We start from the raw sequence: 14,172 nt of genomic DNA on the forward strand, positions 1-14,172 counted from the left end.
AAGTGCTTTTCCGGTTGGGTGCAACTGCAAGCCAAGTCGAAGAAATGCAGACTTCTGCAATGCAGACCTCTTCAGGACACTTAACTGGACGGAGGAAGGTGAGTTCCAGCATTGATCACAGTTTGCAGGCAGCAACAGGCGTCCTTCCAGTCGCAGTCAAAGAAGCAGCTCCAGGACAGGTTGCCTTGATGTGAAGCAGATTATTCGGCAGGATGCAATTTATGGCACAAGCCGATGACCACCAAAGTTCAGGCTTCAACAAAGAACGGCAACGATTCTGACGAGGTAGCCCAGAAAGAAGCTGGTCAGTTCACTGGGCAGTCCAGTGACACTTTTGAACAATCTTGGGGCATGCACCCTCAATAAGACATCAAGACTAGTTGAAGTTCAAGGGACAAAGCATTCATGAGGGTCTTCTGAGATCAGGCAAATCACTGGAGAGGATGGCTGGTCCACTGCAGAAGACATCCTCGGGTGGTCAACAGGTGCTCTTCTTCAAAGGATTCTTGGCTCCAACATAGATCTGAAGAATTGCTGCAGGAGTCCCCTTATCCAAAAATAAAAACAATAAAACTGTATCCAAAACTGTAGCTGAGAGCAAGTCCAAGCCCACCAATGAAAAGGATCAACAGCCAGTAGTTGTCGAATAAGGGACAAACACTAGTTTCACATCGGCCCCAGTAGCAAACTTTCTGGCACCAGGGATGTGGACTGGGACAAGACGGTCCGAGCTCCCCTCCAAGGCCACACAAAGACTGAGAAAGCATCAGCTTTCCTGGGGAGGTGCATGGCCTTATATGGGATTTCCTGACTTGAGAAGGCAAGAAGAAGGCCAAACTACAATTTGGTCAAAGAACAAGCAAAAATCGTGCAGCACTGGCATTTTAGGGCACTAGCCACGTTAAGTAGCCATATGCGGTAATTGCGAATTTCCATATAAAGTAAATCAAGGACTGCTGCCACTAGCTGTCCTTTGTGCACATATAAAACCAAACTAAAATCCCAAGTGTGTTAAGTTTGGGAGTCACACAAGTATCCCTATTGCATTGCACTGTAAGGTGATGTGTGCAATGTAAAAATGCAAGAGTTCAAAAAGGAAACAAAGTTTCTCAGTACAAACCATCTGAAGGGCTAGTCACTTTCACCATAACAAATGAGCAAAAGGGAAGTAAAGCTGAAGGTCAGGATCGAAATCAAAGCAAAAAGAAAGGGGTTCCTTGGACAATCATCGAGGGAAAATTGCAAATAAGAATATCTTTTATAACAGTGGGGGTCCTAGGATGACTAGGATCTGCAAGGCCCTGCCAATTTGAATGGTGAAGATCCTTACCACTGGTATGCTCCAGGGACAATCCAGCCAGAAATCAGGATAAAATGAGGACTCCTGCAGCAATTATTCAAATAGTGGCGTCAAGACTCATTTGAAGAGCAACATCTCACTGAAGAGCTGGAACTCATTGTTGCAGCCCTCCTGTATCATCTTCAACAGTCCGGGCAAACCCCTGCTCCTTTGCTGATCTCTCGCGAAGGTCTTCATCAGCGCTTCAGCCATTAAACTGGCAAAAGCAACCAGTTGCAACCCCTCCATGAGGATCCAGCCATAAAACGCCTTGAGAAGAATCCTGGAACCATGCCCTGAGGAGATCAGCCTCCTTGTGAGCTACCTCACTGCATCTCTTGTCATCCAGAGTTCAGACTTGGGTTGAAAAAGGTTCCCAGAGAAGGTAGGCTGAGTGAGTGTGGAAAAAGGGTCCCCACTTTCTTGATCAAAAATCCAAGAGTCCAGCAGAAAGTGCTCATGGGCTCACAAGTGGGAAGACTATTGCACAAAAATCAAATTCTATTTAACACCAGCGAATACAGGAGCCTCTGAAGTGGTCCCAGAGCAAATCGGAGTACAGGGCGAGAGTTAACATATCCGTTTCCACACCCCCCTAACACCATTGGGTTTAATTGGCATAAAGTCCTTGCCCTACACCTCTCCCTAGTTGTGGTCAAGGATACTCCCTTGTGTTTCTCCCAAGGTGGTGGAATTGGGAGAGGGCCTCCAAAGAACTTTATTAACACTGTTCTTTACTTTTAAAAAAACTGGCAGTTGGATTTGCCAATGCTTCTTAAACCCAATTTAACTGCTTGGCCCCTGCAAACTGGCACTAGCCTCAATCTCCTTGAGCAAGCGAAGTGTAGAGCCTTATAAATATAAGGCTGTGTATTACATTTTAACTGCTTTATTTTGACCTATTACTTCTCAAATTGGTATATTACTTGCCTTATCTTTTCTTCATTCACTTTGCCACAAGTGTTCCATTGCTGATCTTACTGTGTTTAAAAGTAAACTGTTAGTGCTCTGTAGCCAGAGCACCCAAACAGTGAATGTTTGTATTGTTAGAGTAAATTTCCCCTTTTGTATGAAATTCTCTCCACCCTTTCTCTCATGCCAAACTGGCACCTTCCGAAAATCTGCAGCGCTAACTCAAACTGGATACTTCTGTCTGATCAATGATTTCCCTCCAATACCCACTCATGCACAACATACCTTTCTTGAGAACTCTCCTTTTCACAGCTGGGGACATTGCAAACCAACTTAAAAATAAAATCCTTCTTTACCACAATCAACCACCAGATTGTCCGCGTCATGACCGTATGCCTTGTCCCAGACAATCTGGCTACTGCCCATGGCCACAGGCTATACCTCAGTCACCAAAGGTATATGACTATTTTTTGTACCTACATTATTACACTTGTCAAAAAATAAAACACGGGCACATTTGCAAAACCATGCTTTAATGTCCTTGCCAATGCTCCTCACAAGTTTGCTTGAAATCCGCCATGTTTTATTTTTTTTAAAGTGTCAAAATGGATGTACATGCAATAGCCTTATAACTTAGTCCCCCACTTGACAAAATCCATTCAGTCTTTACACAAACATTGAAGGTTGGGTCTATAATCTTTCTCAGAACATTTGTCCACAATTGTCAAATAGCAACAAAGTTATAAGCCATCTAAAAATGTTGAGAACCCCCCTCAAATTTCACCCCTCTTGAGGAAATCCCACCAAACTTTAGAAAAACATTTATATCTAGATCCAAAATCGTTTTGCTAAATGTTGTGCAGATTCGTCAAATGACAACACATTTATATGCCTTTACAATATTTTGGGACCCCCCCCCTCTAATTTTGCCCCCTTTTGACAGAATCCCACAAAACATTGCAAAACCATCCAGGATTAGTCCTAGAATAAAATTGCAAAATTACATGCAGTTTCACTGAGTGGCGCAAAAGTTATAAGCCATCCAAAAACTGCTTTTGCCCAACCCTCGAATGCAGAAATAGGTACAGATGTGCTAGGACATCTGAAGTGTCCGCGGACACCACAGGAGTGCCCCAGGACATCTGGAATGTTTGTGGACTTTTGGGGGGTGTAACAGCCCATTTATTGGCTTATGGCCATATCCAATCCAATCCTCACCCCCCCCCCCACATCCCCAGAGATTGTTTGTGGAGTTTGACAAGTGAAATGTTGCCCCAAAAAGTCAGCGTATCCAAGATGGCGGGCGTTTCAGGAAAACCGACTCATTTCACATTTTCTCACCAGCCAACCAGCAGCCGCGTCCCGATGTCCGCGGACCACTCACAAGTCAGCAGATTTTCTGCCCAATCAGAGGACATTCTGCGGCCTGAACGGGGAAGTGAGTCAGCCTTACGTTTTGGTTGTTTCCGCGGTTTGGGCTGTAGATGTGAGCAAAGTTTTTTCCCATAATGTCTATGGGAAAAAAAAAAGAATTGGGACCCTCCCTATAACTTTGCCCCCCCTTGACCAAACCTCACCAAACTTTGCAAAACAATTCAGAGTGGGCCATATACTTTTTTTCCAATGTTTGGTGAGGATTCGTCCGGGGGGGGCTAAGTTATAAGCCACCCAAAAAGTGCTCTTCCTATGGGTTTAGCAACTTAACCATAACTACATGGCCGCCACATACTGAAGTCTACTCGTATGCATCATTAACCAGTCACATTTCCCCCATAAATCATCTACACTGTTACACACAAACACACACAGTACTTACTGCTCCTTTATCTGGTTAGCTGCAGTTCTCCCAACTTCCTTTGTATGTGCCTGTGCTTTGCATCCATGCCAAAGATACATAATTGCTTTATTTACACTGAGAAGAATCAAAGACGTCCTTGATCGAAGACTGCTACAATGACTAGCTACTTCCAGCAGATTCCCTTCAACAGGAACTTCCCCACGTACACAGTACAATCTCCATTCACCTGCAAAGGGCAGAAGACCGTCAGTTTAGAGGATACTTTCACAAAGCACACCTTCAACTAGACACTTTGTGCAATGTATACATGTGGTATGACTAGACCATTCATTCTGAGCAATGACTTACTTTGATTATTCTCTTCTTCCTCTTCTCTTCTCCCTGTATGTACAATCATTCCTCCCTTGAAACACTGCAGAAAACATGGCGGTTCCTTTCCTTGAAGCACTTGAACCTAGCATTACAAAACAATATTTATTGCATTTGAATGGCTTCTAGACAGAGCATCTTCCAAAAATGATTTTTCACAGACATTATTTCTAAACATTTAATTACTAAATAACTTTTCTAATCACTAGCAGCATTTTTGCAGCTAATCGCGGTGTGTGCTGTTTGACGCATGCTATTTTACTGCACCACTGCTCACTGAGCGTAGGGGGATTTAGGCGCACCTACTGACATTTAACAGCTGTGCCTAAATCGATGTCCTGCCAAATGGGTGCGTAAGCCCTGAGAAAAAAAGAAATTTGTAACTGCACTAAGTGTTATCTGTTAAGATGGATTTTCGTGCGAGTGAGAGAGGCCCATAGCCTCAAAGTTCACACAGAACACCACGATAATTAATCTTAAAGCAGATTAACAAACATCAGAAATAAAAATACAATTACTTATTCAGCCTTAAGAATACACTAAGAAATTAAACCAGCAGGTAGTATCACACAAAACCATACATCATAAATATATATCTTGACCAGTAGATTCCCTTACAATGCAATCAATACTTAACCAGGTAAGTAAATCAGATGTAGATGCAATGAATAGAACCGGTACCATCCAAATTAAGTCCGGCCCTAAGACATGGGGTCTAGTGGCCAAAAGTCACAAGTACCAATTGAGGTTTCTCCAGAGAGGGTATTCTCACAAAGGAGACAATGGGCTTGTGGTGGTGCATTATTACAGTTAAAAACTATTTAAAAGTCGAATAAGTACTTGTCCAAAGACAGCTAAGTACTCTCTTCTAGGCCAAAGGCTAGCCCAAGGGTAGGATACTTGCCCCAGGTTTGATGACCAAAGGTAAGTAAAGAGGGAGTTAGTAGACCAAGTGCTTTGCACCCATTGTTACCCTATGGAGGACAGGAACAGTTCTGTTTACTTACACCCGTGACTCCAGTTTTCCCAGGTCACACGATGGGTCATCAGAGTCGCTGGGGACACAATCTCTCATCCTTTGTGCGGGTGAGGCGTGCCCAGGGGGTTGCAGGTTTGAGTGCTTCTTTCGGTCTGGTCCAACTTCAAGAAGCAACACCAGTTGATTAAGAATGTAGACTTTCGCAGTACAGACCCCTAAGTTAATCCATCCTGTTAAAATGAGTTCCAGCGACGTTCACCACTTGCAAATTGATGGCGACAGGTGACCTTCCAGGAGCAGTCACGGAAGCAGCTCAAGCTCAGCCTCATCTGATGCTAGGGCACTGACATTTTGGAAGAAGGAGACTTTTGGCACAAGCTAGGGACCACCAAAGTTCCAGGCTTGAACGCCAAAAGGCAGCGTCTGTAGTGAGGTAGCCCTCAAGAGAGCTTGTCACTCCACCAGGCAGTCCCGGGGCAATTCTGAAGGCTCCGAGGCATGCAACCTCGAGTAGGTGTCGAGACTAGTTGCTGCCGGTTTAGATGCATTTCTAAAATAAACACTTGCATGGCACATTTTAGGAAGCCACCCTAGTTATGGTGAACAGGGAACAGGGAGACTGAGTTTAGCCAAAACCCAATCATGGCAGGGGAGAGCAGTTAAGGCTTCATCTCAGGAAGGTGTGAGTGGGGTCACGTGACCAAATGAGTTCTCACTGATTGTCTATGCTGAATTAATGATAAATCAGTTATAAAAAAATACAAGCATTTGTTTAGTCCTTTAAAAGCACATTAAAACAAAGCTAGCAGGTAGTAATGTCACACAAAACTACTATACAACAAATATATGCACTCACCAGTAGGTTCACATACAATATATAACTAGACTATCCGGGTGAAACCGGCAAGTACTCAAATGTAGGTAAAATGATTACAACCAGTCACATAAAATTCACTTTACTTCAAAAGTCCAGCGCTTAGGAGGTATGGGGCCTAGTGTCCAAAAGTTAGTTTCCAATACAAGGTTTCTCCATGGAAGGTATTCTCCAAAGGGATGCAATGTGCTTGTGTTGGAAATTCTAAACAGCTCAAAACTATTTCAAAGTTCAACAACATTGTCAGAAGACGAAAAAGTTACTTAAAAAACTGGTAACGTTCTTTCGATGGGATGTTCCTCCGACGTATTCCACATCTATGACATGCAATGTCCACAGCTGTGCACTTCGGAAACTTTTTGGCACAGGGCGTCCTGCGTCTAGTGGAAGTCCCTCGAGAGCCTCTGTCGAGGGTCGACGTCCCCGGATGTTATATAAGGAAGCATGGCACCCGTTGTCTCAGTTTAGTTTTTTCCCCCAGAACGTGTGACACCAGTCTTCTGCCAGTATAACTGCCTACAACCTTGCGGAAATGGAAGCTGTAATCACAGAGGAAATTCTCCAGAGGCGCATGCTGGGAGGGCGATGCAGAATACCTCGGTGGAACATCCCATCGAAAGAAAGTTACGAGTTTGGTAAATAACTTGTCCTTTGAAGGGATTGTGTCCTCCGACGTATTCCACATCTATGACAGACTCCCAAAGCAGTACCGTACTATGGAGGAGGGAAAGAATTTAGAATGTGAAATTTAGAGTACTCAATCAAATGGCTGAATAGAGGACCGACTTACCAAAGGTCAAATCCTGCCCATGGATGGAATCCAGGGAATAGTGTTTAATAAATTTATGGACAGAGGCTCATGTGGCTGCTTCACAAATATTCCGAATAGGAACACCCCTTTGTAGGGCAGTGGAGGCAGCCACACCCCTAGTACAGTGACCCTGTAAGCCTACCAGAGGGTCCTTCCCGCGCCAAACGGTAGCACTCAGTGATAGTGAAAACAATCCATCTGGACACGGTCTGTTTGGGAACCGCCTGACCCAAGCGGTGTCCAGCATAACCTACAAAGAGCTGATCGTCCACTCTGACCCGGGACATCCGTGAAAGATAAAAGCTCAAAGCTCTCCTAGGATCCAACCTATGGAGCCTCTCCTCTTCCTTACCAGGATGTGCGAAGGAGGATAAAAAGCCGGAAGAGTCGCCTTCTGGCGCAAATGAAATTGAGACACAACCTTCGGAAGAAAATAAGTTTGCAGCCACAGGACAACCCTGTCCTTATGGAAAACAGTAAAGGGTGGCTTGGCAGAGAGTGCCTGCAATTCACTCACTCTGCGTGCGGAAGTAATCACAACTAAAAACAGTTTTAAAAGACAACAGTCTAAGCAGACAAGAGTGTACAGGCTCCAACGGAGCTCCCATCAGAAACTTTAAAACCAAATTCAAATCCCAACCCGGCACCTGGAAAGGGGACGGTAGAAACACAATAGACAGTCCCTTCAGAAACTGTGAAATCAAAGGACTCTTAAAATAAGAACACTTTTCAGACAAGCACTTAAATACAGACAGCGCTGCCAGGTAACCTTTAATGGTACCCACTTGCAGGCCCTTGCGGGCTAAAGAAAGCAGAAAAGACAACACCATAGGAATGGAACATTGGAAAGGATCCACATTCTGACCCCTGCACCAGTCGCAGAACTTCCGCCAACGGTACAGGGATTTTGTTGCGAGCTGCCTGGCCGAAAGCAACACCTCCATCATTTCATCCGGGAGGTCCCAATCCTTGTATCTCAACCTTTCAGATACCAAGCATGAAGGTTGAGAGACCCGACCTCTGCATGGAGAACCTGACTCCACCTCCCGTGAGAGAAGATCGTCTCGGTAGGGAAGATGGCGTGGAGGGCAGATGGACATGTCGAGAAGGTCTGGGTACCACGTTCTCCTGGCCCAGTCCGGAGCATTGAGGATCATTTGGGAACCGAACCTCCGCAACACAACACCTGAGGAATGACGGGGACTCGAGGAAACGCATACAGCAGTAGGAAAGACCACTCCCCTACGAACACGTCCCCTAAGGCTCCTCTTGGGGGAAATTCCCACGAGCAGAATCTCTTGCACTTTCGTTTGACACTGGTGGCGAAGAGATCCACTTGTGGGGTTCCCCAAAGGGCGAAGATCTCCAAAGGGACTTCCTGAGCCAACTCCCACTCTTGAGACCGTGCTCTGCCTGCTCAGAGCGTCCGCTGCTGCGTTTTCGTCTCCGGCCAGATGAACTGCCGAGATCGAGATTTCCTGTTGGATGGCCCAGAACCAGAGCTGCAACGCCTCCCTGCACAACAGGAGTGACCCTGCCCCCTCCCCTCCCCTTTTTGTTGAGGTAATGCATGGCCACTGTGTTGTCCATCATAATCAGGACAGTCTTCCCCCGCACAGACGGCAGAAAAGCCTTCAGGGCCAAGCTGATGGCTCTCAGCTCTAACTGATTGATGTGGAGTCTGGAGTCCGACTGAGATGAACGGCCACTGGCTGTCAACTCGTTGGCATGAGCGCCCCATCCTGTGAGGGAGGCATCCGTCACGATCGTCGCCTCCGGCCATGGTTGCCAAAACGGTGCCCCCTTCATCAGATTTCCTTCGACGCCCCACCATAGAAGATCCTGGGTGACCGAGAGCGGAATCTGAACGGGATCCGACATCTTGCCAGAGAACTCTCACCACTGCATCTTGAGAGCCCACTGCAGGGATCTCATCCGGAGTCTGGCCTCTAGCACCAGAAAATGCAGGATGCCATGAGGCCGAACAACCTTAAGAAAGCCAGGAGACTCTTGGCACGTTGAAACTTGTCCACCATCTGCAGAATGTGATGAGCCCTCAGCTGGGGAGGCGAACACTGCCTCTGGGACCTGTCGAGCACTGCTCCAATGTATTGGAGCTGCTGGGAAGGTGACAAATGTGACTTCTTTAAATTTAGGGAGAAACCCAGCTTGTGAAGGGAATGGCAGGTAATGGATAGATGATCCAGGGCTTGCTCTGGAGAATGCACCCTGATCAGCCAATAGTGCAGGTATGGGTAGACGTGAATCCCCCCCCTCTCCTGAGGTACGCTGCCACAACCACCATCAGCTTGGTGAAGACCCTTGGGCGGAGGTCAATCCGAAAGGCAGGACCCGAAACTGAAAGTGCGAGTCGCCCGCCGCGAACCTCAGGGACTTCGTATCATTGGGATGAATCGGCACATGAAAGTAAGCATCCTTGAGGTATTGAGACACCAACCAATCCTGAAGTTGAAGGGCCTGGAGGACTTGAGAAAGTGACCATCTTGAACTTGTCCTTCCTGAGAATCTTGTTCAACCAACGCAAGTCCATGATGGGTCTCAATTCCCCAGTCTTTCTTTGGGATCAAAAAATAAGGGGAATACCATCCCTTGTTCCTCTCCCCTACAGGCACCAGTTCTAGGGCACCTTTCTCCAGCAGGGCTTGAATTTCCTGCGCAAGGAGCGGATCCAGACTCTGCAAAGAGAGGTTCCCCGGTGGATTGTCGCGAGGCCTGTGCCGAAAGGGAAGACATGTACGTGCACAAAATATAAAGCAAAAACAATAAAAATGTAACTGCTGCCACCAACTTGTCTTTCATCACATGAAACTAAACCAAAATCCCAAGTGTAAAAGGTTAGGGGGACACAAAAGTATCCCCATTGCACTGCAATGTTCTGTGTGAATTGTATAAATACAAGAATCCAAAAGAGAAACAAAGTTTCTCAGTACTGGCAGTCTTAAGGACCAGTTCGTTTCCCCATAAATTAGCAAAAGGCAAGGAAAGCGAAGTTGAAGCCTTTTCTTGTCAGGATCAAAAACAAAGCACAAAGAATGGGGTTGCATAGAAAACTATGGATGGAAAATTGCCAAAAGAAAATCTTTATTAAGAGTCTCACTAATCGATGGGCTGAAGGACCGACGAGGATCTTCTGAGATCTTGCAAAGAAGGAGGGCTTCACCGGGCCAGTCACTGGAGAGGATGCTGGTCCACTGCAGAAGTCGTCCTCGGGTCAACGTTCTGCTCTTCTTCAAAGGATTCTTTGCTACAAAATAGATCTGAAGAATGGCTGCAGAAGTCCTCCTTTCAACCAAATTTGGAGCTGGAAGCAAGGCCATGCCCACCAATGCAAAGGATCTGCCACATCGAAATAGGTTGTAGTTGCAAATCAGAGGCAGCTACTGGTTTCACATCGGCCCAGCAGCAGACTCTCTGGCACCAAGGGATGTGGACTGGAACTAGACGTCACAGACCTCTCCCATAGGCTCACGCTCACAAAGACTCATTTGCCGACAAAAGCAGCAGCTTTCCCGGGCAAGTGCACAACTTTAAATGGGATTTCCTAACCTGAGAGGGCAGAGAGAAGGCCAAACTACAATATGGTGAAAGAACAAGTGAAAAACCTTCTGCTAGCCACCTTTAATAGCCATCCGTGAGAAAACGTGAAAGTGTAAATGAAACTAAGAATTCTACTGCCGCAACCTGCTCGTCTTGGTCACATAAAAAGTGACCAAAAACCCAAAAGATTAAAAGTTATGGGGATACCAAGTATCACCGTTGCACTGCACTGTAAGGTGCTACACAATTGGCAAAACACAAGAATTGCAAAGAGAAACTGTTTCCCATTACTGACATTCTGAGGGACTAGTCGGTTTTCCCCATAACAATGAGCAAAAGGAAAGTGAAGCAGAAGGCTTTACTTAACTTCAAAAGTTAGGACAGGTTAAAAAAAAGAATGGTGTCCCATTGAAATCAATGGAGGGAAAGGTGCAAGAGAGAATCTTTTCCAACGATTATTAAAGTTGTGCCTCATTAAACTATAAGCTCTCCTTGATAATGTGGCCAAGTACCGGGCCTTGGCGACTTGAGACCTGGGTTTGGCTACCACTTGACACTATGAGAAGTGCCCAGTCTTTTGAGTGAAGGAGCAGGGAAAAAAAAGGATACCTATATGCTTTCGGCCCATTGCTCTGCATCAAGAGACGTTTCAGTAATAGTGCTAGGGCAGGTCATAAAATTTATGAATGCAAGGTTACCTTTTATTTCTACTCCCATGTGCGCCAGGATACTCGACCCATGTTCGATGACCAAAAGTTGAGAGGAATGGAAAAAAAGGACTTATTCCCAATGTTATCCTATGGAGGGCAGGGGGGATGCGGGGAATCCAAACATCTGCTCCAGGACAGGCAATGGTGGCAAGATGAAATAAAGGGTGAAGGCTACTAGTCGCACAAGCTAGTGACCACCCAAGGGCTGACTCGAATGTGGAACAGCAATGAGTCTGGCGAGGTGGCCCACGAGAGAGCTTGTCAGTCCAGCGGGCAGTCCAGCAACAATTCTGAAGGGCTGTATCATCAAGAAGGCGTCAAGACTAGTTGGTCCCACTAGTCAAATAACTGAAGCAGCACTCGGGGGGGTCTTCAGAGATCAAGCAGAGGAGCAGGGCTTCACCGGGCTGGCTATAGCAAGGGATGCTGGGCTACTTCGGTAGTCTACAGATCTTTAGCAGGCTGCTCTTCTTCGAGGAATTCTTGGCTCCAATGATGATCTCAAGAAATATCTGCAGAGGTGCCCTTCTTATCCAAAATCTGAGCTGGAAGCAAGTCCAAGCCCACCTATGTGGGGAAAGTTGCAAAAGAGAAATCTTTCCTAAGAGTCAATTTTAGAGACTTCACGATCTTCATTCACAATCACTTGATGAAGCCATTCCTGTTCTGTTCATATGTAATCTCAGTATATACAATAGTTCACCGCCCATTATGTGGTGAACATAATGCATGTGCAGACACTAGTGTCAAACTTTCAACTACAAAAATGCATCCTGAGTAGCCAAAGTGGTGTATCGAGAAAAGTCTTGGATTTGAGGAGGGATACTCAAACATTATGGCTTGTGCTTTGAGTTCTGTAAAAACAGGGTTAATGATCTATTACAAAGTAGGTTATGCGAGTCAGCTGGATAGGAGAAAAAATTACAGGTTACTCACCGCAGTGACTAGCGTACTCCTAGTCCAAAGTCCCCTTTCCTCCATACCATATGGGCGTCGCTCGCTAGGGACGGAAAACTGAACCTTCACCAGAAAAAATTGTCTTCCCTTTAAATGTAGAGGCATGCGGGGGGCGCGGCCCTGGGAGCAGGCGCTCCCCTGACTCCACCCACCGGCACCACTCCTCTGTTCCCTTTGACACCTCGACAATATTATGATTGCCTAATGACACAGATGTTAAGGGGGGAGGACGGTGGGATATATGCAGGAAAGGGGACTATGGACTAGGAGTACCTTAGTACAAAGGTGAGTAACATTACTCCTATGTCCCGTCCCCTTTCCTCCATACTGAATGGGCGATTACAACTGAATGCAGCCCTGGTGAGGAGAGTTGCCCCTCTAAGAAAACCAGTTGTTAGGCAAGATTGTGTGCAGTATCCTTGACCTCCTGGCAATAGGAACCCAACCTTTGGTATAAGTGTGTACTATACAAGTTGGTAGTGTGGCTGAGCAGTCAGGCTTATCTCAAGAGGGGTCAATGTGAGCTGTAGGGTTGTAACACAGAGTGTCACAGTGACAGTTATTCAAATAAACACTTACACTCAAGGTTTCTTGATTAAAACAATTATTAATTTAACAGTCCGTTCAATAAACCTTCAGAAGGAAGCAAAACATGTTAATTATAATACACTTCAAAACACACTATTTCTCTAAATCAGATGATACACATTGGGGATGGCACACAGACAATTCCTACGCCCTCAGGTAACAAATAGCTAGGACACTGTGGACATTGATTTATCACTGGTACCCGAGTTTGGGGAGGAAAAAAACAAAGGTTAACAAAAGTACTTTTTTAAACCATCCAAGTTAAGAAGAGTCTCTCAGGGAGCCAGGAAAGTCAATGTTAGTTGAACAAAGTATAGGGGAGCTGAAGATGTTCTTTGCAGGTAAGTAAAAGTCTTGCACAATGTTTTTAGAAAAGTTTGTAGAAATAAGATTCACTTGAAGGGCCACAAACTGGGAGGACTGGAAGGGGCAAAGCTGCAAGCAACTCTGCACTGGCAACCAAAACAAGTCTCAACTGAGAACAAGTAAGGCTACACAACAAGAGATAGGTCCTCTTAGGTTTATAGTACCTTTGGTTGGAAGAAATGGTTCCAGCTGGCTTCTGTTCCTGTGTGGCTCTGCAGATCCTGTTGTTCCTGTACCTCAGTCGTGGGGACAAGAGGGAGGACTTCTGGGGACGCCTGCAACACAACGGGAAGGTTGGCGGCAGCAAAGGTCAAACTTCAATTCAGCGGCACTTCACGGTTTCAGCTCCTCGTAGCTACAGCAAATAGCAACACTGCGGTTCTCGGATACCACTTAATTTGACAAAATTGGCACCCATGGGTGCCTTACTGCAGCTGCAAACGCAGCCCGCATTAAAAACAAACAATGGTCGGAAAAAGTAAACCACTGCCAGCAGTCATTAAGTGTAGAAAGGGTAACAAATATTTGACATGTGAAACTAGAGGAAAGGAATACTAAGTAACCCCTCCAGTACCCTCTGGTAAGATAGTGTATTTTGGGTCTAGAACGTTACAAAATGTAAGTAAATTCAATTTTACTTCACTCCTCTTGTAAACAGTAGTTTCAACAAGAGAAGGTATTTAAACCTTTGGGAAATCTAAGACTTCCCTGTGCTACTGCACTGAAGGTGCTGTGTGTCCCAATGTAAAGAAGATGCCTATGGAGTTTGTCAGACTCCAAATTCAAAAGAAACACAGAGTCCAAATCACAGAAAATACATTAGAGAGTGGGAAAAAAGGTCTTACTCCCTCCAGGTTAGAAAATAAAAGTCCTAAAGTCCAGCAAAAGAGCTGGGGATCTCGAAGGTAGAA

At 45.6% G+C, this 14,172-nt stretch overlaps 1 protein-coding gene across 5 annotated transcripts in view; it reads right to left on the minus strand.

The window, feature by feature from the left end:
- The window catches only part of SVIL (supervillin), a 950,451-nt gene that overhangs the window by 77,545 nt on the left and 858,734 nt on the right, over positions 1–14,172 (minus strand). For all 5 annotated transcript variants that reach the window (XM_069648084.1, XM_069648081.1, XM_069648082.1 and 2 more), the window contains 2 exons: positions 4,398–4,503; positions 4,068–4,275 (listed from right to left, as the gene is read on the minus strand). In XM_069648084.1, coding sequence (XP_069504185.1) covers positions 4,068–4,275; positions 4,398–4,503 — 314 coding nt within the window. The remainder of the gene's footprint in view (positions 1–4,067; positions 4,276–4,397; positions 4,504–14,172) is intronic.

Source organism: Ambystoma mexicanum, chromosome 2q (assembly GCF_040938575.1).
Source record: "Ambystoma mexicanum isolate Mex_15411 chromosome 2q, UKY_AmexF1_1, whole genome shotgun sequence".
NCBI classification, from domain to species: domain Eukaryota; kingdom Metazoa; phylum Chordata; class Amphibia; order Caudata; family Ambystomatidae; genus Ambystoma; species Ambystoma mexicanum.